This window comes from Solanum lycopersicum, chromosome 6, assembly GCF_036512215.1.
Source record: "Solanum lycopersicum chromosome 6, SLM_r2.1".
NCBI classification, from domain to species: domain Eukaryota; kingdom Viridiplantae; phylum Streptophyta; class Magnoliopsida; order Solanales; family Solanaceae; genus Solanum; species Solanum lycopersicum.
Window position 1 is genome coordinate 51906362 of NC_090805.1, and position 27547 is coordinate 51933908.

The 27547-nt window shown below is 30.4% G+C and overlaps 3 protein-coding genes across 5 annotated transcripts; 2 read left to right on the forward strand and 1 right to left on the reverse strand.

Moving 5' to 3' along the window:
- The first annotated feature begins 8561 nt into the window (after window positions 1-8561).
- LOC101258968 (RNA demethylase ALKBH10B-like) lies at window positions 8562-11803 on the forward strand. 2 transcript variants are annotated; one of them, XM_019214182.2, is made up of 8 exons: window positions 8571-9181; window positions 9418-9545; window positions 9627-9744; window positions 10199-10309; window positions 10439-10554; window positions 10667-10821; window positions 11013-11106; window positions 11182-11803. In XM_019214182.2, the coding sequence occupies exons 1-8, from the start codon at window positions 8746-8748 to the stop codon at window positions 11479-11481; spliced, it is 1458 nt and encodes a 485-aa protein (XP_019069727.1). In that variant the 5' UTR covers window positions 8571-8745; the 3' UTR covers window positions 11482-11803. The 2 variants fall into 2 exon arrangements, with proteins under 2 accessions (XP_010323031.1, XP_019069727.1); XM_010324729.3 differs by having other exon boundaries at window positions 8562-9181; window positions 11013-11803.
- A 381-nt stretch (window positions 11804-12184) lies between these two features.
- On the reverse strand, window positions 12185-14892 carry ERABP1 (ER auxin binding protein 1). The gene is made up of 5 exons (NM_001247897.1): window positions 14737-14892; window positions 14243-14349; window positions 13847-14050; window positions 13180-13247; window positions 12185-12530 (listed from the first exon to the last, which is right to left on the reverse strand). Exons 1-5 carry the CDS (start codon window positions 14855-14857, stop codon window positions 12422-12424), a joined length of 609 nt encoding a protein of 202 aa, NP_001234826.1. The 5' UTR covers window positions 14858-14892; the 3' UTR covers window positions 12185-12421.
- Window positions 14893-19367: 4475 nt separating this feature from the next.
- On the forward strand, window positions 19368-26447 carry LOC101249559 (histidine-containing phosphotransfer protein 1). Of its 2 annotated transcripts, XM_026031793.2 has the most exons (7): window positions 19368-19718; window positions 19854-22951; window positions 23029-23159; window positions 23237-23305; window positions 23525-23596; window positions 25467-25539; window positions 26081-26447. In XM_026031793.2, the coding sequence occupies exons 2-7, from the start codon at window positions 22889-22891 to the stop codon at window positions 26129-26131; spliced, it is 459 nt and encodes a 152-aa protein (XP_025887578.1). In that variant the 5' UTR covers window positions 19368-19718; window positions 19854-22888; the 3' UTR covers window positions 26132-26447. The 2 variants fall into 2 exon arrangements, with proteins under 2 accessions (XP_025887578.1, XP_004242324.1); XM_004242276.5 differs by lacking the exons at window positions 23029-23159; window positions 23237-23305; window positions 23525-23596; window positions 25467-25539; window positions 26081-26447 and having other exon boundaries at window positions 19854-20514.
- Window positions 26448-27547: the final 1100 nt, after the last annotated feature.

Genomic DNA, 27547 nt, shown 5'->3' on the forward strand with positions numbered 1-27547 from the left:
ACTATAAATTGCAATAACTGATAATTGAAAATGTTTAAAAAATCTTTAAAAATTTTATTATATAAGATAAATTTATTTAAATTTTAAAATCTAAAAGTTATCACATAAAATATGACTAAAGGAGTAATAACGGTAAGAAACATGAATAGTTTATATGACATGTGGAAGATGATAAGTAAATTTGATTAAATTATATTTGGTAATAAACAATCATTATACTGTACGTAACTTTAACCCATTTGAAATTTGGTTTTTAAACCCCTCATTCCATATATCATGTTACAAAATCTATATGCATACGTGACATTAAATAAGAGAGAGAAATGGAACTTATAATAATGTATATGCATATATACATATTTATTACACATATTAAAAAACATAAAAAAAAAACTATTGAAGTTGTTTTGAATTTTTAAAAAGACACCTTAATTTTGCAGTTATTCTATTAACTAAGATTTACAATAAGTATATCTCTAATTACTTGTCCACTTAGTTTCAATAAGACTATGTTTGGATCATTGTTATTCATTGTATTGTATTTGTATCGTGACAATACTTACAATGTTTGTTTTGATTGTTACTTAAAATGTATTGTATTGTATTGTTAAATTTCATTGTTACGTAACAACGGAAACCCCTATTTTATGGAACAACCAATTTGGTGTCTTTTACTTAATTTCTTTTTCCAATTATATCTTTACATAATATTTAAAAATACTATTTTACCCTTTACCTTAATTATTTAAACCTAATCAAACCTCCTACTCTAAAATTATTAAGGATATTTAAGTAAATTTATAAATTACAATATACAATCAAACCAAACAATTAAAATGTTATTACACAACAACAAACAGTGCAATCTAACCAAACATTGTATCTACCATACAATATAGTACAATACAATAAAATATATTATGAAACAATGTATAACAATGATCCAAACAAAGTGTAAGACATCCCTAATTACTTGTCCATTTTGACAAATCAAAAAACAATAATTTTTTTTTGTCTATCTTATCTTCAATTAATTACTTTGAAAAGTCTTAAAAATCTTAAGTTTTATTAATTCATCAATTACATAATTAACAATGACAAAATAATAAATTCATTAAAAATGAACAGTAATTTGGAATTTAACATTTTTTTCTTGTCATATGATTTACTATCAAGAGAGTGGATTGTTGATTTATCTCAGTGAAGTATACTTAAGAATCTATGAATAGATTCTCCTCTTTATTTATCCAATTTATATAAATACAGTCATAAGTATAATTTATAAAATAACTATTTTGTAAAAAGTTAAAAGAAGTTGGGATAATTATATAGAATGACAAATTAATAATGTAAAATAAATATAGTAGCTATCGTTTGATTTATTTGTGTTTCGTTGCAAACTGTTGGCAGTCGCTTCTCTCCCTCATAATTGCTCAGCACTGATAGTGAGTCGTCAGGCTACAGAAGTAGAGAAGAAAACAAGCAGAGAGAAACTTAGTCCTTTTGCATTGTCTATTCGCAGTGGCTCGTTGTATGCTAGTTGTATATAATTTATCTCTTTCTCGTTTTATACAATTCGATTCAATTGTATATTTCCTGCCAAAGTCTCTTTTGCCTTTCTCTTTTTCTTCGTTATATACAAATTCAAATTGTATATAGTTTCTCTCTTTCTCATTTTATTCAATTCGATTCAATTGTATACAAATTGAAATTTTATACAGATATACAAACACATAAATTGAATTGAGAGGCTAACAACAATTTATACAAATGGCCTGCCAGCGAAATTATACAAATCTGAAAAGGAGCCAACAAATTATACAATTGCTTCTTTTGTATTTATATATATATATATATAGCGAAATAGGCATAACTTTCAATTGTATATGTATAGCTAATACATACATATATTTGCTATAAAGCGTAATTATACAAATATTATTATAGCATACAAATTTAAATTTTTTGTTTGCTATATGTGAAAGTTGCGAAAAGAAATTTTTCCCGAGAAGGTGTTATAATTATGATTTTTTTTGGCTCAATTAGGTGGAAACATAAAGACATGGACTCACCAAATATTTATTGGGAAATTTTTCAAAATGTCAATATTTTAGCATTTAAGAGGACTCATTAGCAATAATTTCAATATTTAGTAAAAATGTTATTTTAGTTTGTTATGTATTTTATTTATGTTTTTATTATTTATTTTTATTTAAAGAATATTATTATTTAATAACAAAAATGAGAAAATTAAGGGGGGAAATATTTTTTAAAAAAAAGGCAAGATATTTCAAAAAAAAGGCAACCATCCTTAATTTTCTCATCAGTTACATTTTCAAATAAAATTTAATTTTTTTTTCTCCAGAATTTTTATCTTTTTAAAATTATATTCATTCCACAATATATTCTATTTATATTTATTATAGTTTTTTATTAATTTATATTCATTCCAATATGTATGTCAAATTTATATATATAGTCATTTAAGAAATATATTTGTATTTTCATATATTTTTTTCCTATATAGTTATTTTTTTCTTCAAAAATCCTGTATGTATTCATTTCAATATGTATTTTATTTGTATTTCTATTTATTCTAGTTTTTATTTAGAATTTTGTATAATAATATATAAAATACAAAAAATTAGTATGATGAAAAAGTGAATGAAATATAAAATTGAAAAGAAATAATTGAATATTTGGTGTACTCATTCTTAAATAAAATACATAACTAGTTGGCATACCTTTAAAATAAATACAAATTAGAAAAAAATGTCAAATTCAGTTGACATACCTTTATTAGTTTGTATTCATTCCAATATATATGTCAAATAAAATGTAGCTATTTAAGAAATATATTTGTATTCGTATATATTTTTCACTGTGTATTTATTTTTTTCTTTTTAAAATCTTGTTTCCTTTTCTAAGTCGTATTCATTCCAATATGTCTACTATTTGTATTCGAATACAAATAAACTAATAGAAAGTTGTTCTTCTTATAAATAAAATACATAACTAGTTGACATACATTTGGATGAATACAAATTAGGGACAAATACAAGATTCATAAAGCATGCAACATGAAATTTTTAATAAATACAAATATTGATAGTATACATAGTGATTTAAATACAAATTAAGAAAGCATACCAAATTCTAAATAAATATAAATACAAAACAAACTAATAGAAAATTGTTCGACAACTATCCGATCTTCGTCGTCTTTTTCAAGATTCTCACGAGTAGACAAAGATTCTACATTTACGTTCTGAATTTGAGAAAGGTTTTGCACACCAATGAGTCTTGTAAATGTTCTTACCCTCTTTCTTCCCTCATTTTAGCAGCGGATCATACATTATACACTATTTGTTAAGTAATAAATAAATTAAAGGATGAAAAATCACCAGAAATTGGTTGATTAAGATGAATACCTCTAGTAAGCCTCTTGGATTCAGCCATTGGAGAGTAAAATCAGAAAAGATAATCATGAGAGAGAAAAAACAATTTTGGATTCTTAATCATTAGAGATACCTTAATCAAAGGGATTCTTGTTGATTTAATTTTGGATTAAAAAAACAACCAAAATATATGGAAAAAAAATATTTGCAACTTGAATGTTGGAGGAAAATCAGAAAAGATAATCATGAGAGATAAAAAAAATTAAATGGAAGAGAGAATTAACAATTTGAAAAGATAAATATGAGAGAAAATGATTATTATTTTTTTTTTAAAAAAGATATATAGAATTAATTGAAAAAAAGAGATAAAATAGGAAGAAAATTGGGACACATAAATTTTTTAAAATAATGACATTTTTGACATTATTGCTAATATTTATAAAGTATGGATATTTTTACTAAATATGTTACTTATTTTGACTAATTTACTAATTTTTTAGCAGTTATGTAAAAACTAGGTTTTCTTTTCAACTCTTTGTTTTATGGGTCCAAATTTATGGAGAAGCCCAATGTTTTGGGTCCAACCCTCTTTTTGTCAGTTTTAGACACACATTTAAGTTGATTTATTAAAAAAATGTCATAAATTTCATATTTAAATTCTCTTATTGTTGTTATCTCTATTAGTTTTATAAATTTCTAAAATTTCTTATTTTTCATACATCAGATTATTGTATTAACGCATCAAATTAATATATCTCGCACATCAAATTAGTGTATCATGTATTAAATGTACATCATATTAATATCATGTATAAAATATGATATATCTTATTTAATGATTAATGTATCTCGCGCATCAAATAATATGTCAGTACATATATTATTGTATCAGTGTGAGGAATTTTTATAACTATAAACTTTTTAGGGACAAATGATAAATTTATCTTAAAAGTACGTGATTTCTATCATTTATCCTTTATTTATTACCTATTGTTATGGTGACTTTTTTGGCAGTTGAACAACTAAGCTAGCGTTTGGTCATAGATTTCCAAATATTCTTGGCAAATATTATTTGAGTGAAAATTTGGGTGAAATTTCACCATGTGTTTGGCCATGAAATTTGGGAAATATATTTCACCTTTTTAGAAAAATATGATTTATACACACAAGTTTTAAAAACTATCAAAACTAACTAAAAGTTTGTATTACAAGTCAATTGAATGTTAGTTACAACAATAACAAATAATGTCCATGACACTGAAGCAATGTGGTAATTTGGTGTGAGTGCAACAAGAATTATTCCATACATCGTGAAGTAGATAAAGTACATGACTTTGTTACCTAAAGCCAATTTTTAATAATTTTCATCAACAATCATATCATTATTTAATATTCACTAAATATTTCATCACTATTTTGGTGTTCACGTAAAAAATGATGTAATACAACGCAAACAAATACTAGAAAGGGTGTTTTTGTAAAAGATAAAAGATTGGGGTAAAATTTTAATTTTTAAAATATCCCAAATAATGATATTTGGCCCAAATACTAAAAAAAACTAATATTTGAAAATTTGGAATATTTGCCAAATAATGACAAATTGTATAGACAAACATTATTTGTCAAATTTTTTCCAAATATTATTTGAAAAATTTATGGCCAAACGGGCCCTAAAAATCTTATGACAACTATGGGCTATGCTCCTTTGCTTTCATGAAGACGACTATGTTTGACATTCTGAGTTCCTAACTTTTATTATATATTCAGATTCTATTTACAAAAATCAAATCATAGAGGACCGGAGTGAGTTCCTAAGAAATATTCCCACAGAACTTTATTTTTACTTATAGAAATAGCACAAATTAATTAAACATATTTCTACCATAATTGATTAAGAGATTGTAGAAAATATATATTATTCTAGCACAGGGAACAATACATTTATTTCTTCTCCATCTGAATCTGTAACTCATTATTTATTTCAACTAAAAAGGAAAAATTTGAAAGAAAGAGAATCCCTTTGTGTGGCTTCTCGTAGGCAACTATAGAGTCATGCAAGGAGCCAATTACGCTTTCTCAAAATGTCAACACCTTTAATTTAATTTTTCCTTGCATTAATTAATTGAAGACCATACCAATTACAATAATAAATTTAAATGATTATTTTATATCACATTATTTTGTTTTTTTTTTAAAAAAAAAATATTTTTACTCTTTTAACTAAAAAAAAATAAAATATAATTTTTAAAAATTTTCTGATTGCTAAATTTTCTAACCATTTAACACTTTTCAATTTAAAATATTTCAATCACATTAAAAACAAACATAACTAGGGAAACATCGATCATTATATGAGTATTATGTTTTAAGTAAGAGTCATATCCAATTAATCATCCTTCGTCGACATTAGGGGCCCTTTTTTATTTTATTAATCTTCTATTTCTATGATGGAATTTTTTATTTTGTTACTAGCTAAGTTTGAATAATCATTTATTGATTTCCAAATTAAAAGCCTTATGATTCCTCCATGACGTTAGCAACAAAAACATTTAATTCGATTACTCTAATCTTTAGCCTTGATATATTTAAATTTTAATCATGTAATATCTTAGTAAATATATTTAAGTTTTAAAAATATACATTTTTGGTCCATTTCATTGTAAGAGTTTACAAATTATTATAATTACCCATTATTCTATCACTAAATGATTACATAACCATCCTGATATTTTTTATTTATTTAATTTGAATAGTGTCCTTTGGAGGGACTAAAAGGTGGGAATTTTGGAGGGATACGATTATTTGGTCACTAATTATGTATGCCCTTGTCTTTTATCTATTATTATTATTATTATTATTATTATTATTATTATTATTATTCTGCTTCTGATTCTTAATTTTTTTTTCTTCTCCTATTTGTCACTCCTTAATTACTCCTAACTAAAAAGGGAAGATATATATATAGTACTTTTGTATTTATTTATCAAAAACATAGTGTGCACTCAGATGAGGTTATATATATATATATACAGCTAAAACTAGTTGGCAGTGTTCAACATAATTCACATTTGTAATTAAAGGGACACCACACATGGTAGAATTATTTAATCATACAAATATATGATACAAAGATACGCTCATTTTAATTAAATTAAATACTTGTCTTCATTAACGTAACCAACTCCTCCCTTTACCATTCACAAATTAAACTTCCATTTATTTATAGAAATATATATGCTTTCAAGAATAAAGAATCCAATCATTCAAAGTGAAAATTCTATTTTTTAAAAATGTTTATTCTCACAATCGAATACTATTCATTTTTAACGCTCGTATTGAAAGTTCAAACCCAACTAGGTAGCAAAGATCGAGAGAATATTGAACTCAAACTTAAGTCATCATGCGTTACCATTCAAATGGTTGCATCTTAGCTTAATTCCTCAATAACATCCTTCATATGATGTAGTTATTAGTCCGTATTATTCTAAGTTTACAATTTTAAAATCATAACATAACATATAAAATATTGATTAAGTGTGCAAAAGTTGATTCAAACGCTTTCATCGTTTTTTTTTAAAGAAGGAAACATATATTTAATAGCTCTTTTTATTAAATGTCATTCGCTTGATTCATCTTACGACTTGCATTCCTTTATCAAAATTTATTATTCCCGTATATGAACTAAAATGAGAATTTGGTACTTTTATAACAACATTCTTTTTTTTTCTCTTTTGCTTTTTTACCATCTATTTTATTCCAAAAGTTGAAATGACATGAGTATAAAAGTGGATATCGAAATATAAGCATGAAAGATCTTTTGTTTTTAAAAATTAAACGGAAAAATTGAAGAATTGTTCCTAGATTTTATGTAAATTTTACTTATAAGTTACATGCGAAGATATCTATAGTAAATTATTTAGAATTCTAGTGATCATCATGAGCCAAGTATAGTATAGTATTATTTGCTTTAATTAATTATGGAAAAGAAATTAAGCAGACGAATTAGATCTTTCCAAATGAACACCAATTTTATTTAGAAGATTAGTGTCCTTGCTTGTTAATTACTTTTGGCCCACGCTGCTGCTGGCATTAGCTTTTAACTAACCACATCTTTCATATGCTATATATATATATATATAATTTTAACTTTTTAAATTTCTCCATGATGACATTTCTATTGTTTTTTTAAATGTACTTTTTTCCTTCGTAAAACGATGCTGCCATCCATCCTTGCTTCTTGTCTTTTCCCATTATTTTATATTTTTAAAAAAGGGCCACCGATCATAGTAAAGATGGAGTTGTAAAAGTAAACGAAGATATTGAGCGGAGATTTCATAAATAGTTAAAAGTTGAAATGTAATTAGTGTTATTAAATTTCACGTGCACATAGCATAACTATAGTTTCCATAGAATTGTATATCTTACTGAAAATTTACTTTCTTATACAAATTGAACTCTTAAACTTAAGTAATCAGACAATATCTAGGTTATGACCTCACAAATCATCGTTATGGAATATGATTCGAATTTCTTGTCAAATATGAGTTCTAAGTTGTACCAAACAAAGAAAGATAACATTAACTTCCTAAATAAGCATGTTAAAGTATCTAAACACAATTGATTAAATAAGCAAATGTATACATTATATACAAATAAATAGTCAGAACTATACTTCTTAATAATATACAAATAAAAATAATTAATTTATACCGCTAAAAATGTAGAAATAAGATCTAAAAGCGTAAGAATCTGCAATATTGGCTATAGATCTTGATATTTGTGTAGATTAATTAATGCATTGTTAGATGAAATGTGTATCTCAAAAAGATATTGACTATAAATCTCAATAACACACAATATACAAATCAATTTGTACAATTTACCTCAATCTCTTCTCTATTTTGTTGGTCCATTAAATTATATTTGACATCTTCTTATTTGGATTTATTGGTGGTAAATGTCTTTTTGAAGTTAGAATTTCATCTTAAATTATTTTCATCTCCTTTTTTGAATGCTACTATATATATTAAATAATTTACAGTAATACTAACCTGCAATTTTATTTTTTAGTAATAAATAATAAATAAACATAAAAAATGGTTCATGCTATGCTGTACGGAGTGTCAGCATTGCCTTTAAAAACCTCCCCAACAGAGCCCCATTGATAAATAATAAAATAAATAAGCCGGAAAATACTGGGCCGACACCTAACAATTTCTCCGATTCCACCGCACACATTCAAACTAAATAATCCAACGACTAGCTAACAGCTTTGGCACATTAGATTTTTTTAGAGAGAAGAGATTATTACGGAGTCTTTAACCAGCTAAAACTTCATTGTTCCGATATGCCGCCAGCTGCCGACGTTGTTGGACATCACCGTGTAGTACCCTTAGATTCTAAGGTTACGCCGACGGCCTCCATGGTATCGGAGACATTTGCTAAGGACGCAATATTAGCGTGGTTCAGGGGAGAGTTTGCTGCTGCAAATGCGATTATAGATGCGCTTTGCAACCATATAACTCAGCTTGAGGGAGGAAGAGCAGAGCATGAATCGGTGTTTGCAGCCATCCACCGCCGGAGGCTGAATTGGATCCCAATTCTACAGATGCAAAAGTACTGTTCCATTGCCGAGGTTACACTCGATCTACGTAAAGTCGCTGATAGAAAGATCAAGGAGAGAGAGGAGTTTGCAATCTCCAAACAGTTCGATAACCAGGCAATCACTCCTGAAATAGTGGATGGAGATGATTCTCCTGAAACTGACATCACTCATGATACAGGTAAATTATATACTACAACTTAATTTCCGTACACAATTTTGGCTTAAATTAACATGTAATTCATCATGAAAACTTTACAGTTTGCGCCTCTAAATAGGGAAATTGCACTAACGATTTTTTTTTTGTTTTACATCCTATGGTGATAAGTTGATTGTCACCTAAACAAATTTGACTGATTCATTAAAATTCTCATTTTTGTTCAACTCTTTTGGTACATGCTCTTGGCTAATTAACAGGACTCTTAATACAACACTTGGAAGAAAGTGTTGAATTCTGCTCAAACCATGAGAACTGTGAGGCAAGGCATGCCCACATCAAGATGACAAAGGGGTTTGTGTCGAAAGAGCTAGTCAAAGGGCATATGGTGAGTCCTCAATTGCAATTTGCATGTTTTCTGTGAAGGATGACATTCAATTTTAAATCCAATGTATCTGTGACTTGTCAGGTGAATGTAGTGCGAGGTCTCAAGTTATTCGAAGACATATTTACTCCAAATGAAATCTCTAAACTAAATGATTTAGTGGACGAACTTCGTGTTGCTGGCCAGAATGGTGATCTCTCAGGTGGATCCTGTGATTCGTGGCACTTTTATAGTTAGTGTTGTTTCCTTTTTGAGGCGAAGTTATGCTCGAGCAGGTTTGGGAATTGATTTGCTTTGTGACTCATTATAGCAGCCTTAGCTTACTATATAGGCTTTTCCATGAATTCTATCATCTGAGTGAAAATTTTGTACACATGTAATCAGGAAACTGTTGTTTTACCCTTGGTGCTTGAGGTTTACGCTGATTGCCTCTCTTCTCCTTATATTGTGAACTATACAATCACCAAAAGCTCGACTCAATGTTCTATAATCTAGTTTCTTTTTAACAAGTTGTGCACTGCTCTCATTTAAGACACTATACTTCTTAAGTGGGAGAGAAAGAAGCTCTTTACTATATTAATTCATTATCAGTGTTCTTCAAAATCACCCCTTTATCTTTGATTTCCACCCTGAATTGCTTGTGACTTCCTTTTCAGGTGAAACTTTTATTTTATTCAACCAGCAAGTGAAGGGCAACAAAAGAGAGATGATTCAGCTTGGGACCCCAATTTTCGGACACATAAAAGAGGAGGCCATGTGTCAAAAGAGTAAGGGAAAGCTGTGCCTTAATGCATATCTATGTTTGTTGCAACAATTGGATTCATAAAAATTTCTGAATACTTTTATTACCTTTTAACACATTCCGTAAAGCTTAATTGGGAGAAATCAACCTTCAGGTAACATTGAACCCATTCCAGCTCTTCTACAAGGTGTCATAGACCACCTGATTCAGTGGAATCTAATATCAGAAAGTAGAAGGCCTAACAGCTGTGTAATCAACTATTTTGATGAGGTTCATATTTGTTTATGCCAGATTCATATTGGCCTCTGTACATTTTGATTGATAAAAAGTGGTGCCTAAATGTGTTGTTTTTTTTTTTTTGTTTTTTTGCTGGCTTATGTAGGGGGAGTATTCACAACCTTTCATGAAACCACCACATTTGGACCAGCCGGTGTCTACCCTTCTCCTCTCTGAATCAATGATGGCATTTGGTAGAGCTCTTGTGAGTGATAGTGATGGGAACTACAAAGGATCATTCATGCTTTCTCTTAAACAAGGGTAATGTGTATTCACAAATTCCAATTTTCCTCCTGTAGCAAGTCTTTCTCATTAACATGGGAGATTGCAATTCCTCCATTCCCCGGTGAAAGTAAGGCCATGCTAGTGTAATTTCAGTCTGTTAGAAGTGTCCTTATCAAACGACGATTCTTCTTACAGTGACATTCTTCATTTTGTCCTATATTTGGCAGGTCTCTTTTAGTCATGAGAGGAAACAGTGCCGATATGGCTAGACATGCACTGTGCTCATCAGCTAGCAAAAGAGTTGCTATTACATTCTTCAAAGTAAGAACAGAGATGAATAACTTCGTCTCGGATCAAAAAATCCCCCCTCTGACTAAAGCAATGACCTTATGGCAGCCTGGTGTCCCAACACATTATTCAACTGCAAATGGAGCAGCTAATGGTTATAAGATTATGGATGTGATGCCTAAATGGGGTTTCCTTCGAGCTCCAGAATTTATGGTAGCTCCTGTGCATCCGATGGTTCTAAGCCCTCGAAAAATTCCAACTGGTGGTACTGGTGTCTTTCTTCCATTATCAAGAAAACCTGCAAAACATATTCCACCACGTGCCCAGAAAAGGCGGTTTCTTGAGCTACCTTCCCCTAGTGGGTCGCCTAAATCAGTGAGCAGTTCAGAAGCAAGTACGGCTGTTTAGACCGAGTATGGGTCCCTTGTCCGTTGTTTCTTCTCTCCACGATGAGCTCAGTTGTTGATTATAGATATATCTTGTGCGTTTTTAATTCCCTTCAAAGATTTTCCTTCTTACTTAGGTGTTGGTTGATATACCTTTTACTTATGCTAACCATGAGAGGCTTTAGATATTTTGAGCTTAGTCAGTTGAGTGTATTATCTGCTGAATTTTTCATTGAGTTTTTCCTTTTTCTATCAATCTCTTCAAGGACAGTAGAGGTTGATTTTAATGTAATTATATCCTCTTTCTCTTCTCAAGTACCAACAATTATTATTATTTTCATTCACTTTTCCATCTCCAGTGAAATTCCTCTATAATGTTTTTCTGGATACAAAAAGGACATTTTTAGCGAATGACTTTCGGTTTTAGTTCTTTCAAGATCCGTATCATACCTTGGAGCTATCTGTTCATTCATCAGAGCAAAATGCGCTAACTGGACTAACTCTGTCGATGGCTACTTTAAAATCTAGGAGAGTACTGATGATGACGGAAGAAAATGTTAAATTAGTATTTACACAAATGTAATAATCAAATTGAGAGACCAGAACAAAAAATTATTGATGACCTACATATATTTATGTTCCAGATAATCTGATATACAGAGGATGAGCACTAATCTTCATCACACTCGCAACAAGAATAAGGAGTCGAAAAATGCAATAACAGCAACACAGAAACCGCATTTACTAATGTTTCTCAATTAAAGAAATCATGTATTAGTAGCTAGGGAGTACAACTAAAGTTCTCCTAATGTGGTGACTGGGTAACACATTTGTACTATGTATGACTGCAAGACCTGTTTTAGTCAATCATTGACTCCTTCAAATAAGCTAGACCCCAGCATAATACAGAAACATATCAAACACTAGCTAAATGTAAGTAACTGCATAGCCTACTTTTCTGGCTAAAGCTCGTCTTTCCTCGTTGTTGTCTGATAACATTTCTCATCCCAGTAATACGGGAACTTCAATTTGGCAGCTGTGTGTGGCATCGACCAGTCATCGTACATAAACCTGAAAACAAGTGCGAGAAAGCAAAGCTCAGTTAAGTAATAATTAGAGCGTGCATGCACAATCTGGGATTATAGAAAATTTATCAGTCAATCATGACAAGCCAGCCACACAAGGAAAGATGAATAACAACATTTCAGAAATCCCTTGCAGGCCTTTACGCAGCTAGTACCATCATGAACTTAGCAAAACAAGATGCTTCCAAATGCACAGGCAGGCTGATCTCAAGTCTTTCAAATGGCCAAATTAGATAGTAGTTGTTTTGGTCCATGATGAACTATTCTAAAATATTTTGACCTCCTCCTCCCCCTCTTGTTTATTGTTTTCCTGGAATAAGGGTTACACACAATGGGATACATGTTGACAAGAACAAACATCAATGTCTAAAAACATATAGTAAATCATAGGAAACACAGAGTGTAACTGCATCAGAACAACTCCCATTCAACTCTGATGAAGTCCAACTGTCCAAGTACTGATCCTTATCAGGTGATGAAACTGATATGGAGTCTTTCATCGTGGGGAAAGTATAGAAACAAAATTATGAAAGTAAGAAGGTTAACAAAAAATATTAAGCACAGACAAATTGATGGTATATGATAATCTGTGCAATGGTGGACTGGAAGTTTATGGTTCAACACATGTTACTTACACTTTCACTGGAGGACGAGATATAACAACTAAAGCTTGTAAATCTTCATGTTCACCAGTGTTCCATATCTGTAATTACAAAAATTAAAGCATACTTCCGGTCACACGCGCACAGAGAAGAAGCCTAATTTAAAAAGTTGTAATACGATTGACAGCTCAGTTGATGTTTTGTGACTGCAAAAGCAGCATTGGTATAGGTCTTTAAACACGCTATATTAACAATTTTGTCTTAATTGAAGGCATGCATCTAGGATGACTAATGCAAACTACTTGGCTGGGAGAAGTAAACCAATCATCAGATTCATCCATCACAAACAAAAATAGCATGGAAAGATGAAGAAAAGCAAGTAGATTAGCCATGAAGGGATAGAGCATATCTCACACATAAAGATATTATGAAGTGGAGACAAAGATTATCCTAGAAGCCTGGTAAAATATTGACTGATTTTATTCTTAAATCCTTTCAACAATTAATTTGTCAACTGATTGATTATAATTCAAGAAGTAAAAATTAGAAACCCTTGGTAAGTGTTTTTATCTACAATACTAGATGCAACATTAAGAAATGTATCAGCTCAAAGTTTTCTTTATCAAGTTATTGAACTCTATTTGCATCTTGCAGGAATAACTTTAAGCACAAGTATGATAGAACAAGGCAGAATGTATACCTGGTGTACATCATTAACGGGGATATGAAAAGTGCTATTAGGGAATATATGAAACTCCTGTGGGTTTCCTGGGTACTTTGAATGTGAACTAGGAGCAAGATAGAGAGTGCCTTGACCCTTCAAGACGATAAAAACTTCTTCACATGAGTGCCTGTGGATTGGTGTGCGACATCCGGGGGCAAATGTTTGTAGCCACACCTCTATCTATTCATGAAATAATAGCAATGAAACCAAAGTAAATTGCAACAGTCTAAACCAAATAGACAATATTAACTATCAATCAACTTTATTTCAATCTCAAATTAGATAGAACTGGCTATATAAATCCTTTCTATCTGCATTCTATTCAGGTCAGCGAGTATCGTCAAAATTAAGTAACTGCAAGCAGAATAGTACCTCTTTCATGCCGTGCAAGACTGAACCAGCAATTGTAGTGTGAGATAAACCTGACCTCCCGTAGTTGTGTAGTGGAAACTCGCTGATATTCTTCACGAGTGGCAGTCCTGCAAAATGAGGAAAATCACAGCTTCTATAAGATAAAAAAATTTGCTCATAATAACAACCAAATGAAAATGTTAATTAATTTCTTTACAGTTCAAAACAATTGAGCATATTATCAATCGATCATTGGAAATTCAGTCAAAGGAACCAATAACTTGTTTCTTCTAGAATTAAAAGGGCCACAACTAATCCAAATCAGCTTCTAAGCTCCCCAGAATTTCCTCCAGTAGGAATTTTTCCCTAACTTGAAGGCAGAATCATGGTTTTAAATTAGTGAGAACAGAATATCAGTGCATTGCATCCACTACACTACTACTTAGTGAAAATTTATAATGATACATATCAAATTTTTCTCATACACATACAGAGGAAATGATGAGAAGACTTGCCATTAATTGAGCACTGAGAAGCTTCGGCTGTGGAAAACCACAAAAGAGCAACTAGTATGACGACGCCATGGCGGATCATTATCGTAGCATCAGTCTGAAAACTGGAAACTCCACTTTTCATCACCGTACCGTCGTTTCGAGAAAACGTCCAGAAAGATCCACTGCTTGATGAACGGTGCATCGGAGCTTTTTGTTTATAGAAGATTCGAGACTGATTTTACTGAAATGTCCCTTACTAGGCCCCATTGATGTTTTAGTTGGAAATTTTTTTTTTCAATCAAAGGGTTATTTATATTATATAATATTATAGATTAATGGGTTCCTCGTCCGCTGTCAGTTTCGACCCTGGATAACACAAAGAGGTTCATTTCTAACTTATTGCGCATTTGACCGTACAATATGGTATTATAAAATAAAATTAATATTTAGATATGTAATCCTACGTTATATGATTCTATATTTTCTAAAAATTATGATATGAAAATATCATATTATGATTTGGAAATTTTAATATAAAAATTAATTCATAAGTTTATAATTTGTTAAAATAATCTTACATTTATATTTACTAATCATTTATTTCACATGTAAATAAAATTTATAATCACATCATTACTTTTTAAAAATTATTTTTTTCATCCATATAAAATTTATTAGAGAAAAGACATAAAGTAACTAAAATTTATAATCACATCATTACCTTTTAAAAATTATTTTTTTCATCCATATAAAATTTATTAGAGAAAAGACATAAAGTAACCATTAAAGTTGTCCCGAATTTCAAAAAAATATTTTAACATTGTAATTGTCCTATTAATACATGAAACGTGTTAATTTATTTTTTTAAAAAAATAAACTTTTAAAATTTTTCCTTTATTTTTTTTCTTTATTTCTCTCTCTTACTTTTTGAATTTTAATTTTGATTCATTTTACATTTCATTTATTTTAATAATCTCTCTTCATTTTCTTTTTTTTTTCACTTCCAAGTTCCCACCCCCCATGTCAAATTGAACCTTACTTTCATTTTCTTTTCTTTTCTTTTCTTTTCTTCTTCTCGGTCAAACTCTATTCATACTATTATTTAGACTTTACTAAATTATTGATAACAAAATTCATTATCTTTTTTAAAAAATTTAAAATTCTAAAGTATCATCAACTACTCATTTTCATATAAAACCAAAATTAGAAATCATAATGTTAAAAGAATAAATTAATTTCCCGGAAATTGAAAGAACTTAATTGAAATCGGATAAAACAAAAATTATATTATCATCTTATTAATTTATCTCATTTTCGTATAACTTCAAAACTAGAAATGATAATTTTGGAAGAATTATAATTTTGAGAAATTTGGAAAAGTTTGATTGAAATTTGGATTAAAAAATTAAATAATACCTACTAATCATTTTGAAATCTAATGTGCTTATCCAATTGTTCGAATGTAATTAAATGTTTAGATGTAGTTTTAAATTAAAGCGAGTTAAACTAATAGTAGTAAAAATGGGAGATGAAATTGTGATAAAAAGGGACAATTAAAGTGAGGAGCTTCAATGAAGATGAAAATGAATTTTTGAAAAAGGAATAAAGAAAAAGAAAAAAATAATAAGGAGAAAAAGTTAAAATAATAAGAAAAAAAAATGTATTTTATAGCAAAATACTTGCAAAAATAAAATTATTTTTTTTCTTTTTATTTGTTCACACTCTTTAAGAGATTACATATACTCTCCATGTTAAGTGGACAATAAATAATGTAATAATATCAGTTCAGAATTATTTAGGGGTTAATAGGAAGCTTGCATAATTTAGGTGTCTTTTTGATAATTCGAGACAACTTCACGAGTCATTTTATGTCTTTCCTCAATTTATTATTCTCTCCAACATTTAGTCACTTTTACTCAAATATATTGATGAAACAATTAATTAAGTGGAGAACAAATAGTTTTGTAATAATTTATTGTGCGATATTTTTTTATTTATTTGAGAAGATTGAATAAACAATTAGGGCTATTTTAATAGTTTTAGAACTTATGAGATTTTTATGTTTATGAAAAAATACAAAATACTAAAATTCACATCGCATGTCCAAACAAACTTTAATTTCATCTCATAATATCATTTCATTGATACCATATCTTTATTTAGTATTATAGTACCGTATCGTATGACTAAACGGACCCTTAATTTTACTACATTTTCCTTTTGTGCCAATATTTATGTTGTAATCAAAATAGCGGATTAGTTAAAAACTTTATTCTTCCTTCCTTTCTTCACTCCATTTTATTTACGAAAAACACGCTCCATCTTTGTGATTTTTAATTTTGCTATCAGCTATCAAGAACCCATATTCAATAGTCAAATTTGGGGTATAAATGATTGGGTTGGTTCAAATTTTTAAATATCAAACAAAATTAGTCGTGTAAAAAATTTAAAAATATAAATCAAACTAAACTGATAAAATTTGAATTTTTCAAATTTTTCAAATACCAAATCAAACCATTGTGTCGAATATTTAAATATATAAATCAAACCAAACTAATAAATTTTGAATATTTTCAGAGTATGCACTTGCATACAAACATATAATTAACTTATGCTCCAAATATTTATTTAGTCCAACCAAAATACAATTTAAGGTGTTTCTTAAAAAATTAACACAAAATATGAGATGAGTATTGATAGCACAATAATATTCAATAAAAAATAATAATGAAATCATCATATAAAATAAACATTGTAAAGTTACAATGAAAATAATCATAATTTAAAAGCGCACTAAATCATGCTAAAATAAGTTTAATAAGTATTAGTTACATTACTAAATATTTAAGGAAAATTAAATTAGATTATATATTTTAATTGTTAATAAATCAATGTAAAACTAAAGTATAAATATTCAATATTATTGTCTTTCTTAATGTTGAATTGATTTTTTTTTTGCATTAGTATTAATTTTATTTTGATTTAGGTTTTATTATAATTATCAACATTTATGAACTATAATTTTTATTGGACCATTCTGAATTCTAAGTTTTAAAAATTAAAATGATATATTAAATGATAAAAACTATGAAACCGTATAAGAAATATTTTTAAATGATGTCAAAGTAAATATTTTTGGTATAAAATAAAATTTTAAAATTACATATATAATGTCGGGTTGGTTTGGTCTCGTTTTTTTTTTAGTTAAACCAAACCAACACAAATATAGACGGGTTTTTTTAATACCATACCAAGTCAAACTAAATCACTAATCAAATTCTTTTTCAATTTGACTTGATTTATAATTTAATTCGATTTTGTACGCCTCTAAATCAAATCATCGTAGAGCAGGTTATTATTGGTTGGCATTTTTAATAGCTTCAGATGAGCAAAAATTTATCTACTGGTACTAGGTCCTTTTGCAAGGCTTATAGTTCAACTCTAATTGAGGCCTGTTTGGCAATAGATTTCTCAAATAATATTTGAGAAAAATTTTGGCAAATAATGTTTGTTATACAATTTGTTATTATTTGGTAAATATTTCAAATTTTTAAATACTAATTTTTTTTAGTATTTGGGTCAAATTTCACTATTTGAGATTTTTTGAAAATCAAAATTTTACTCCAAACTTTTATCTTTTATAAACAAAACACCCTCTATATTAGTTGTTTGCGTTGTATTACATAATTTTTTGCTTGAATTTCAAAATAGTGATAAAATATTTAGTGAGTATTAAATAATGATATGATTGTTGATGAAAATGATGAAAACAAAGTCATGTATTTCGTCTACTTCACGATGTATTGTATGAAACAATGCTTGTTGCACTTATTCCAAATTATCACATTGCTCTAGTATCATGGACACTATTTATTATTGTTGTAACGAACATCCATTTGACTTGTAATACAAACTTATTGTTAGTTTTGACAGTTTTTAAAATTTATGGGTATAAATTATATTTTTCTAAAAAGGTAAAATAAATTTTTCAAATCTTATGGCTAAACACATGGTGAAATTTCACCCAAATTTTCACTCAAATAATATTTGAAAATTTATAACCAAACGCTAGCTAAGATTTGTAAGTGGTGTGTGTTCAATGAAGCCTACCACCCAACTCGAAAAATGGTTATATTTTTGGTTACTCCTTACACCCTTATAATTTTAGACACATATTTGTCGATTGGATAGTTGAGCTTCGAGTCCTCATACTTTATTATTGTTGGCACCTACGTGTATATATATATATATGTATATGTATATTATCAATAAAAAGATTGCTCTTAATTTAATTTTCTATCCATCTAATATTATATTATACCAATCTAACCTATTGAATTCAACTCCTAATCTCATTTTTTATCGTTATTTTAAAGATGAAAAAATGTCGATACACGATCGAGAGAGTTAGTATTGTGTCATTTTCAAGATTCACAAAAATGCATCCATCCAGTGATAACAAAATTTGATAATGTATCTTGTCAATCATCAATTTAATTTTTTTATTTTTTTATAATGGTTATATTAATTCTCAATCATTGAAAGTTGCTATAGTTTTTTTGTATGTAAAAAGAAATTATCAGGATCAAATTGATGTTCAGTACACCACTCATAATATAGCTTATATAGTCCCCTATATAAGAATAATTGACGAGGCAAATATTCGAAAGAAAATCTTAAAACTTTAATAGGTGGGAAATCAATAGTATAGGGTTAAAAAATTGGGTGACAAAACAATGACACCGTAGAGATTAAATAATAATCATTTGCAAAGCTAAGGAAGGATTGGAAAAAGGGATTAAATTAGAGAATGTTAAATTAGTAAGGGACCAACAAGAAGTAAATATTTAAAGTGGGAGTCTTAAACGCGAGAATCCTAAATTAGTAAGGACCCTAAGTGTGTAAATATGATCCTTTTGGGCGACAAATTGCTATGTAAAATCAAAATTCTCCATTGAAATTGCTCTCAGGAAATGGCGAAAGATTCACCAAAAACTCCCAAGGTAAATTTTATACTTGCTGTTCTGTTTTGCAAAAATGCTACCGCTACTTGTAGCTTTTTTGCTTTAATTACAGATCTGTCGCCTGATTTCCGAATGGCTGTTCAGGTTTTGATATATACTTTGTTTTTGTGACAGTCGAGGTCGGCGACGAATCCATCAGTTGGCGTTTGGGCAGTACAGTGTGAAAAATGCTTGAAATGGAGGAGGATTGCGACACAGGAACAGTTTGAAGATATCAGAAGTAGGTTTACTGAAGAACCCTTTAACTGCCCCAATGGTACTTGTGATGATCCTGCAGACATTGAGTACGATGCTTCTCGAACTTGGGCTATTGACAAGCCCAATCTCCCTAAAACCCCATCTGGCTTTAAGAGAGAATTGTACCTCAGGAGAGATTACTCTAAGATGGATACTTATTATTTCACTCCTTTAGGGAAGAAACTCAGATCCGTTACTGATGTTACTACTTTTCTTGAACAAAATCCCCAGTTATCTGACGTTAAACCCTCAGATTTCAGCTTTACCAGCCCCAAAGTTATGGATGACACCATACCCTCTACCGCTCTTCTTGCCAACTCTCACAAGAAGGGTGTAGCTAGTAGCACTAAATGACTGGATGGATGGAGCTGGACTTGTTCATATGCTTAGTAGATGCACTGTTTAGAGTCTTAAAGGTTCAACTTATTCGCCATGTATTGTTATTTTCCATCTGCAAAATACATTTCAACTGCTCTGTTTACTTTTCATGGTGATGGATTTGGTTGTGACAAAAAGGAAAATTTGTTAGCCTTCTTTACTTTGAGTTAGCTGCTAACTTGAAGTTTTGCTTCTTTTCTTTCTATATATGCTTCCCCCCCCCCCCCCCCCCCCGTATATAAAGTATATCTTCGGTTGACGGAAAGAGAGTGCACATTCATTTGATCCTGACACCTTCTATATGCCAAAGTACCAGTGAAATAGCGCCTAATAATATGAATTGCCTCATGTTGATGTGAAATAGAAACTATGCGTGCTTGTTTAGCTGTTCATACCGATGTAAAGCCTAAAGAGGATGTATTTAGGTTGGGAGATGGTTTTGAGTTGCATAAATGGGTATCGCTTCGGGGTTCAATCCATTCTCATGGAATATGAGGTTGTGTTTGTTATGATTCATCGTTAACCTACCAATATAGGGGTTATATTATTTGTTTGTGGCTGGAGTGAATGAGGTTACCTTGGTATGAAGAGGATGATGTGATTTTCTCTTCCACTTTGGCATTTATAGAATTGAAATTATTAGTATTAATTGTTTTATAATTAGAAGACTCAATTATCTTATGATTTGATAGTGGAATGGCCTATGCTATGTTGCATGGACTCTTCACTTTTGATGCTACACTCGTGTTAGATTCTCCAAAAATACACTACTTTTAGAGAATCCGACACGCACCTGCATTTTTGAAGAGTTGAGCAACATAGCCCCTATGTTAGTAGATAAAATTGTAGGGTCAGTAGGGTTCATATATGAATTACATACATACTATAATATTTCAGGCAGTTTTTGTTCTATCTTATGTATAGTAGGGGTCTCGGAGGTTCCAGCAAGGACAAGATAGGTTTAGTAGGGTCTGAGTAGGCTTTTGGCCCGGCGCCATTAGAGATAAAAGATCAAAAGAGTTTTTTTAAAATAATGATGTCATTCTGGTGTTATCATCACTGTGCAAGGTCTTGTTCTGAGGTTTTGGAGAATCAGTAGTAGTAGTTTCGTCAATCTGGGGTTTGTTTGCCTATATATGTTAAGATTTTAGTTTCTAATAACTTACATATGGTAGCATGAAAAAGTTTGACGTTTATATCTCCAATTTTGTGAGAGCTGAAATTTGTTTCCGATTTATGGTTTCTCCTTCTGTTCTTGTTGGTAAATTGACTGTCCTTCAGATTCTGCATTTCTTGTTGGTCCATCGAATTGAAGTTGTGTGTAGTTTGAATTTGCTCTGGCTTTTTGGTCTCTATATGTCCAACTCTAACAGGGGCAAGGTAGAGTATGTCTGGCCATTCATAAATTATCTCTTGTGCATGCATACCTACCAGTTAGTGTTGCTCAAGTGTATACATAAATTTTGACAAGTCTTCCTAGTTGGTAGTTGGGTAATGTAGTCTTGTGTGTTTTCATTAGCTACAAAGATAATAAATTATATAAACTCATTGATGAGTATGTATTCTGTTGCTCGCATAACATGTATTATTATATGATTTCCACAAAACAAGATGGCTCGTTTTTAGATATTCATGGCTTGTGAATTTTGGATTCTGGCTATCCTATGATTAGACAGGCAGCATATTTGTATCCATCCAGGTTCTTACTTTTTGTGGCATTTTTTCTGTCTGGGTTAGAATTTCGTATGATCGTTTTTCCCATAATCTTGTTTGATCAAGACTCATTTTGAATACAATACATCTTAAGTAAGAAAAGAACATTTTATACATAAAACAAAAACGTACACTATTTTATTTTAAAATTGAAATACTTCTTCATCTCCAATACTAATTGAAAAGCAATTGTAACCTTTTAGTTTACAAAGATATAATGCAAATTATGCAGCACTAAGGTATTTAGATTAACAGTTATGGTGAAGAGAAACCTAACAACTACTTGTACAAAAACATAATTATGTAACAAATAATACATTAACGAGTTTGATGTATTATTCCAAAATTGTTTGAATGGGAGTCTATCACGAGTTTACAAAATTTGCCACTAATATTTGACCAAAAGTTATATGCATAATTTATGTATTAGTTCAAAAATACATTGTATTCAAAGGCAAACGAAATATATATTAGCTACAAATTACAATATCCCCCAATTACAAATCACTTTGTCAATAACTAACAGTCACTTGTATGTATATGTCTTTGTAACTCCATATATATATATATATATTCTAATAATAAAATAAAACTTTTTTAGTTTCAGTTTTGATTGATTCTAACGAAAAAGGAAATACTACTAGTAGTTATTATTAGGACAAAAATGGAATTTCATTAATTTATACTAATATATTAACCATGATTTTTGACAAAAGTCAATTCGATGAGCATTGATTTGGTACCTATTAAAATTAGTATATGAAATCTGTAGATCTGCAATAAAGTTTGAGTTTTTGAGTCTTCTCCCCCACATCAAATTCATGGAAATAGTAGCCAAGTTGCAGAAACAGTTCATGGACTTCATTTCAGCTTTGTACCGTGAGGTGGGTTGGTTTTCTTTTTTCTTTTTACTATATTAGGGAATTTTTCTGATATGAGTTTTCTTTTGTCTTTTGAAAAGAGATTCTTGGATGATCAGTTTCTTCAGCTTCAGAATTTGCAAGATGAGAGCAACCCAGACTTTGTTCGTGAAGTAGTTTCACTTTTCTTTGTAGATTCAGAAAACCTTATCAACAATCTGACAGCAGCTCTGTGAGAAATAAACTCTTTTTATTGTTTACCTTTAACAGAAATATTGGATCATTAGTTTATTATTTGGTCAATTGTAGTCAACAACAGGTTGTAGATTTTAAGCAAGTTGATTCCCATGTCCACCAGTTCAAGGGTAGCAGTTCCAGGTATCCAATTTTCCTTTTCTGCCATACATTTTTAGGTTTTTGTCATTGACTAAACTACTTTAATTGATGCTTGAAGTTGTATCTTTTTGGTAGACAAGTGATACATCCTGAGTGAATTTTATTGTGATCAAAGATTTAGCCGAATTTAGGTTATTGAATGGAAGTCTTTTAGGAGTTAGTAGTATCCCCATTAATCAGAATCTCTGTTATATTTTGCAGCATAGGTGCACAAAGAGTAAAGAATGCTTGTGTGGCTTTTAAAACCTTCTGCGAAGGGAAGAACATTGAAGGGTGGGTATAGCTTGATTCTTTTACAATTTTTGCCTTTATCTATCTATCTATCTATTTGTATTATAAGGGTTTGGGTTTTTAGAAGATTTACATAAAAAGATTTGACTTTGTAGACATTAAGAAGACATGTTGGAAATTTTGTTTTCTACCATGTAAATCATAAGTCATTGGTTTTTTTTTTGCGTATAGTGATAAAGTGGTTAATTGGTATCAATGCGTAGAAAGATGATATTAGATTTACATACAGACAACATAAAGTGGTTAATTGGTATCAATGCGTAGAAAGATGATATTAGATTTACATACAGACAACATCCAAGGGTGTGTCCTTCTGGTCAATGAAGTGGGCTAAGAACCACGAGATCTCGGGTTAAAATCCCAGTAGAGACAAAAACACTAGGTGTTCTCTTCCCACCCTAGACTTGAGAACCATAAGGTCTCGAGTGGCAGGCATCCCGTGGAATTAGTCGAGGAACACGCAAGTTGGTCTGGACACAAGATTATAAAAAAAAAATTAAGATTTACCTATGATCATGTGGTATATTCTTGGTCGCACACAAAATACATCTATAGGGCATTTTCTAAATCTGACATTATTTGATGCTAATATGGCTTTTCATTTACGAAGGTACATGTCTAGAACCTTCCAATTTATCTTTTTTCAGACATTTCTACTACATTATAATTGCAGTACCAATGTTGTCGTGTCTTGGTGGCCCCACCTCAAGCATCCTGATCTCTGTGTGTTTCTGGCTCTCTTTTGGGACATTATTTACATAGTTCCAGTAACTAAACAAAACGAATCACGCCTTCTTGGAGTTCTATGTATACAGTCACTGCAGAATAAAGAACAGAGGGATTTGAGCAGAGATGTTTCTGGTTGGTAAAAAAATAAAATTGGAGTGTAACATGCCACTCCATTCTTGTTCAACTCTTATGCTTGAAATTATCAGATCACAACAATAGACCAGCTTCACTACTGAGTCTCTAAATCTTCGCAAAATTATTGTTGCCCCTTAGGAGGACACCAGTATGAACTGCCTCTGTGCAGAGATCTTTTCAAGTACCATCTGCTCTTTTTTCTGCCTCAAATCTGCTTAAGTCTAAGTATTCTCTTTCTTCACAGTTTGAACATGAAAGGCCAATTTAATTGAAGCATCTATTAGTAAAATCTGGTTCATTTTGTTAAAGACCTCATTTAAGAGCTAGAAAAGGTATGCCCTAACACTTAAAGATGACGTGGATTACCATACCTGCTGGCATATGGTGGAGTATTTGGAAGGATATGAATAGAAGACGTTTTGGACACAAGACCTCAATCTTGGTGGAGTATCTACACATACCGTATTTCTCCAAAAAAATAAAATAAAAAAATCTAGCATTTCTAGTTATGTTATAGTATTATATTGGATGAACTATTGTTCTTTTATACTTGCCATTCTCAGCCAAAAAAAAAAGTAAATTGGAGAAACTATTGAATATACATGTATCAACTGTTGTGTAAATACATACGGAAGTAACATCAGTCAGCTAGTAAGACCATATAGCTGTGGCGTGGGTATCTAGAATAGTAACAGGTATTACTTTTTGATTACTTTCCTCGTAGGAACTTTCAAACTCTAATTATCATTTTTGATTACTTTTATGTTATCTCAAAAAAGCTAAAGCCTTTAATTTATTAATTGCTTTCAAACATGGAATATATAATCGGAAAATGGTAGTAAGAAACAACGAGACCCATATTGTAACCTTGGTTAATTTGGGATTCAAGCCTTGATGCTGTCTTGTTATTGTGTGGTGCATCTAAGTTTGATTTTTTGAGGCTCTACTCTTATTTATCTTTGTAAATTATTTTTATTTCCTTGTGCAGGTGTGTGCAATGTCTGCAGCAGGTGAAACATGAATATTTTCTTGTGAAGAACAAACTTGAAACCTTGATGATGGTAAGTACTCTTCTACAAATGTTTGGGATTTCCAGGTCTCAGTACCATACTGTTGAAGAAAATGCTATTTAGTACATGATGCTTAAATTTCAGTGGGTCAAGTGTGGGGATTCTGATGCTCTGCCAATTTAGATCTTTCACAAATTATTTCGCGATAAAGTTTGACAGGGTACGTGTTATAGGTCATACTATTTGACAAGCAATACCTAGAGGCTGGTGTTTGATAATGAAACAGCCCTCTCAGCATCCCCTCATTTGATTTAAACTTTTCCTCTCAAGTAATGTTGGAGTCCATGATTTCCTAGCAAGAAAATTTTTCATGTTTTCTGCTTATAACTAGTTTAAAAAATTTTAAGTTTTCTTGTCACTTCCTTTTACCTGTTTAAAGCCAGGTTTCTGACATTGAATTCTCTTCCATGATTAGGCTTAAATAAAAACTTTTTATTCCAAAGATGTTGCAACTATGTCCAATACATGAATAGTTATTTTTTTTCTAAGTCTGTAAAATCAGCTAAATTGCAGCTTGTTTATAAAATTGCAGCTGGAGAAGCAAATCTTGGCGGCTGGTGGTAGGATTCCTGACCTGTCATAGCTAGGTGCTAATGATTTGAAGTCCACATCCTGAGAGAAAGATAGTAGAGAGAAAAGTTGGCAGTAGAGATGAGATTCAAGATTGCTGGATTGTAATAGTTGTAGATGCAAAGTATTTCCATGTGAATAACAGACCTTTTAGGTGTTGAACTATTTATACAATTCTAGTTGTTGAACTTTTTAACCCTTGAATGGTTTACTGTGCTTTAGCCATTAAGTAGTAGAACTTTTCAGCTTGTTAAGTAGTCGTATTATATTGTAAATGCACATGGAAGTTTGTTTGACTGCTTGATATATGAGTAGGTAGTTTCAATAAACAAGTTGTCAGAAAATAGGTAGTCAACTCGATCGTGGGAAAACAAGAGAATTGGTTCCATTATTGGTTTTGGACCTCTATGTTATAATGGTGATGCAGTGTAGTTGAGTTGACATGTAAATGTGCACACTCTGTTTGTTGTCTGTCATCAATTGGTCATTTTTAATGCAAAAACGCCCACGGTTGTTGGGGTTGGTACATAATGCCTCTGAATATACAATCAAGTTCACACCCATGGGAAATTAAGTGGGTGGCCTTCGTATATAATACTCCACTACATTATATTTGTTTGTTCAAACTTAAAGATGAAGACTACTCCATCGATAACATTATACTTTTCTGGCCAATCGACCAAATGATTTCCTATACCTAAAATCATCATTCAGAATGTGTTTAGGGTTTAGGCTTAAAAGACAGAGATATTAATTCTCTTAGCTTGTGTTTTTAGTTCTTCTTAATGAAAATTCTAATTTAATAGAAATAGTGGGGTTGAATAATCTCTTTGGGATCAGCAAAAGGAAATGCTATAATGTGTGTTTTTTTTTCCAGTTATGTATTGTAATGGATGTTTTAGATTAAAGGAGATTCGTGTCCATTATATTAGTGTGAATTATCTGCAAATCTTTTGGCTTTTGTTAAAAGCAAATGTCTGATAATCTCAATAATTGTAGAGTTGGGCATCAATCATTGACATATACTGGGACATATTCAATATGTACCAGCTACCTTTTGTTAGCGACCTTTATACTTTCTTCTTCTTCTTCTTTTTTGGGGAAAAAAAGAGAAAAGCTTTTGTTTGATTTAAGAATATTGGAACAAGACGTTTTTTCTCGACACAAATTAAAAGAGAATCATCTTGTAACTACTACTACTACTTTGCTTTGGCTTTAAAAAGGAAATGGTGGGGAACGGGAACCAATAATATCATAACAACTTCTCATGTCTTGTGAAAAGCAATTATGATTACTCTCTCTATATAATATAATTAACTCATTATTAGCCACTTCATAATCTTTTCGTTATCACTCTGTCTCAACCTATCAACCTTACTCTTTGTCAAAAGAAGTTTTTAAAAAATTATTGAGTTTATAAAATTATATT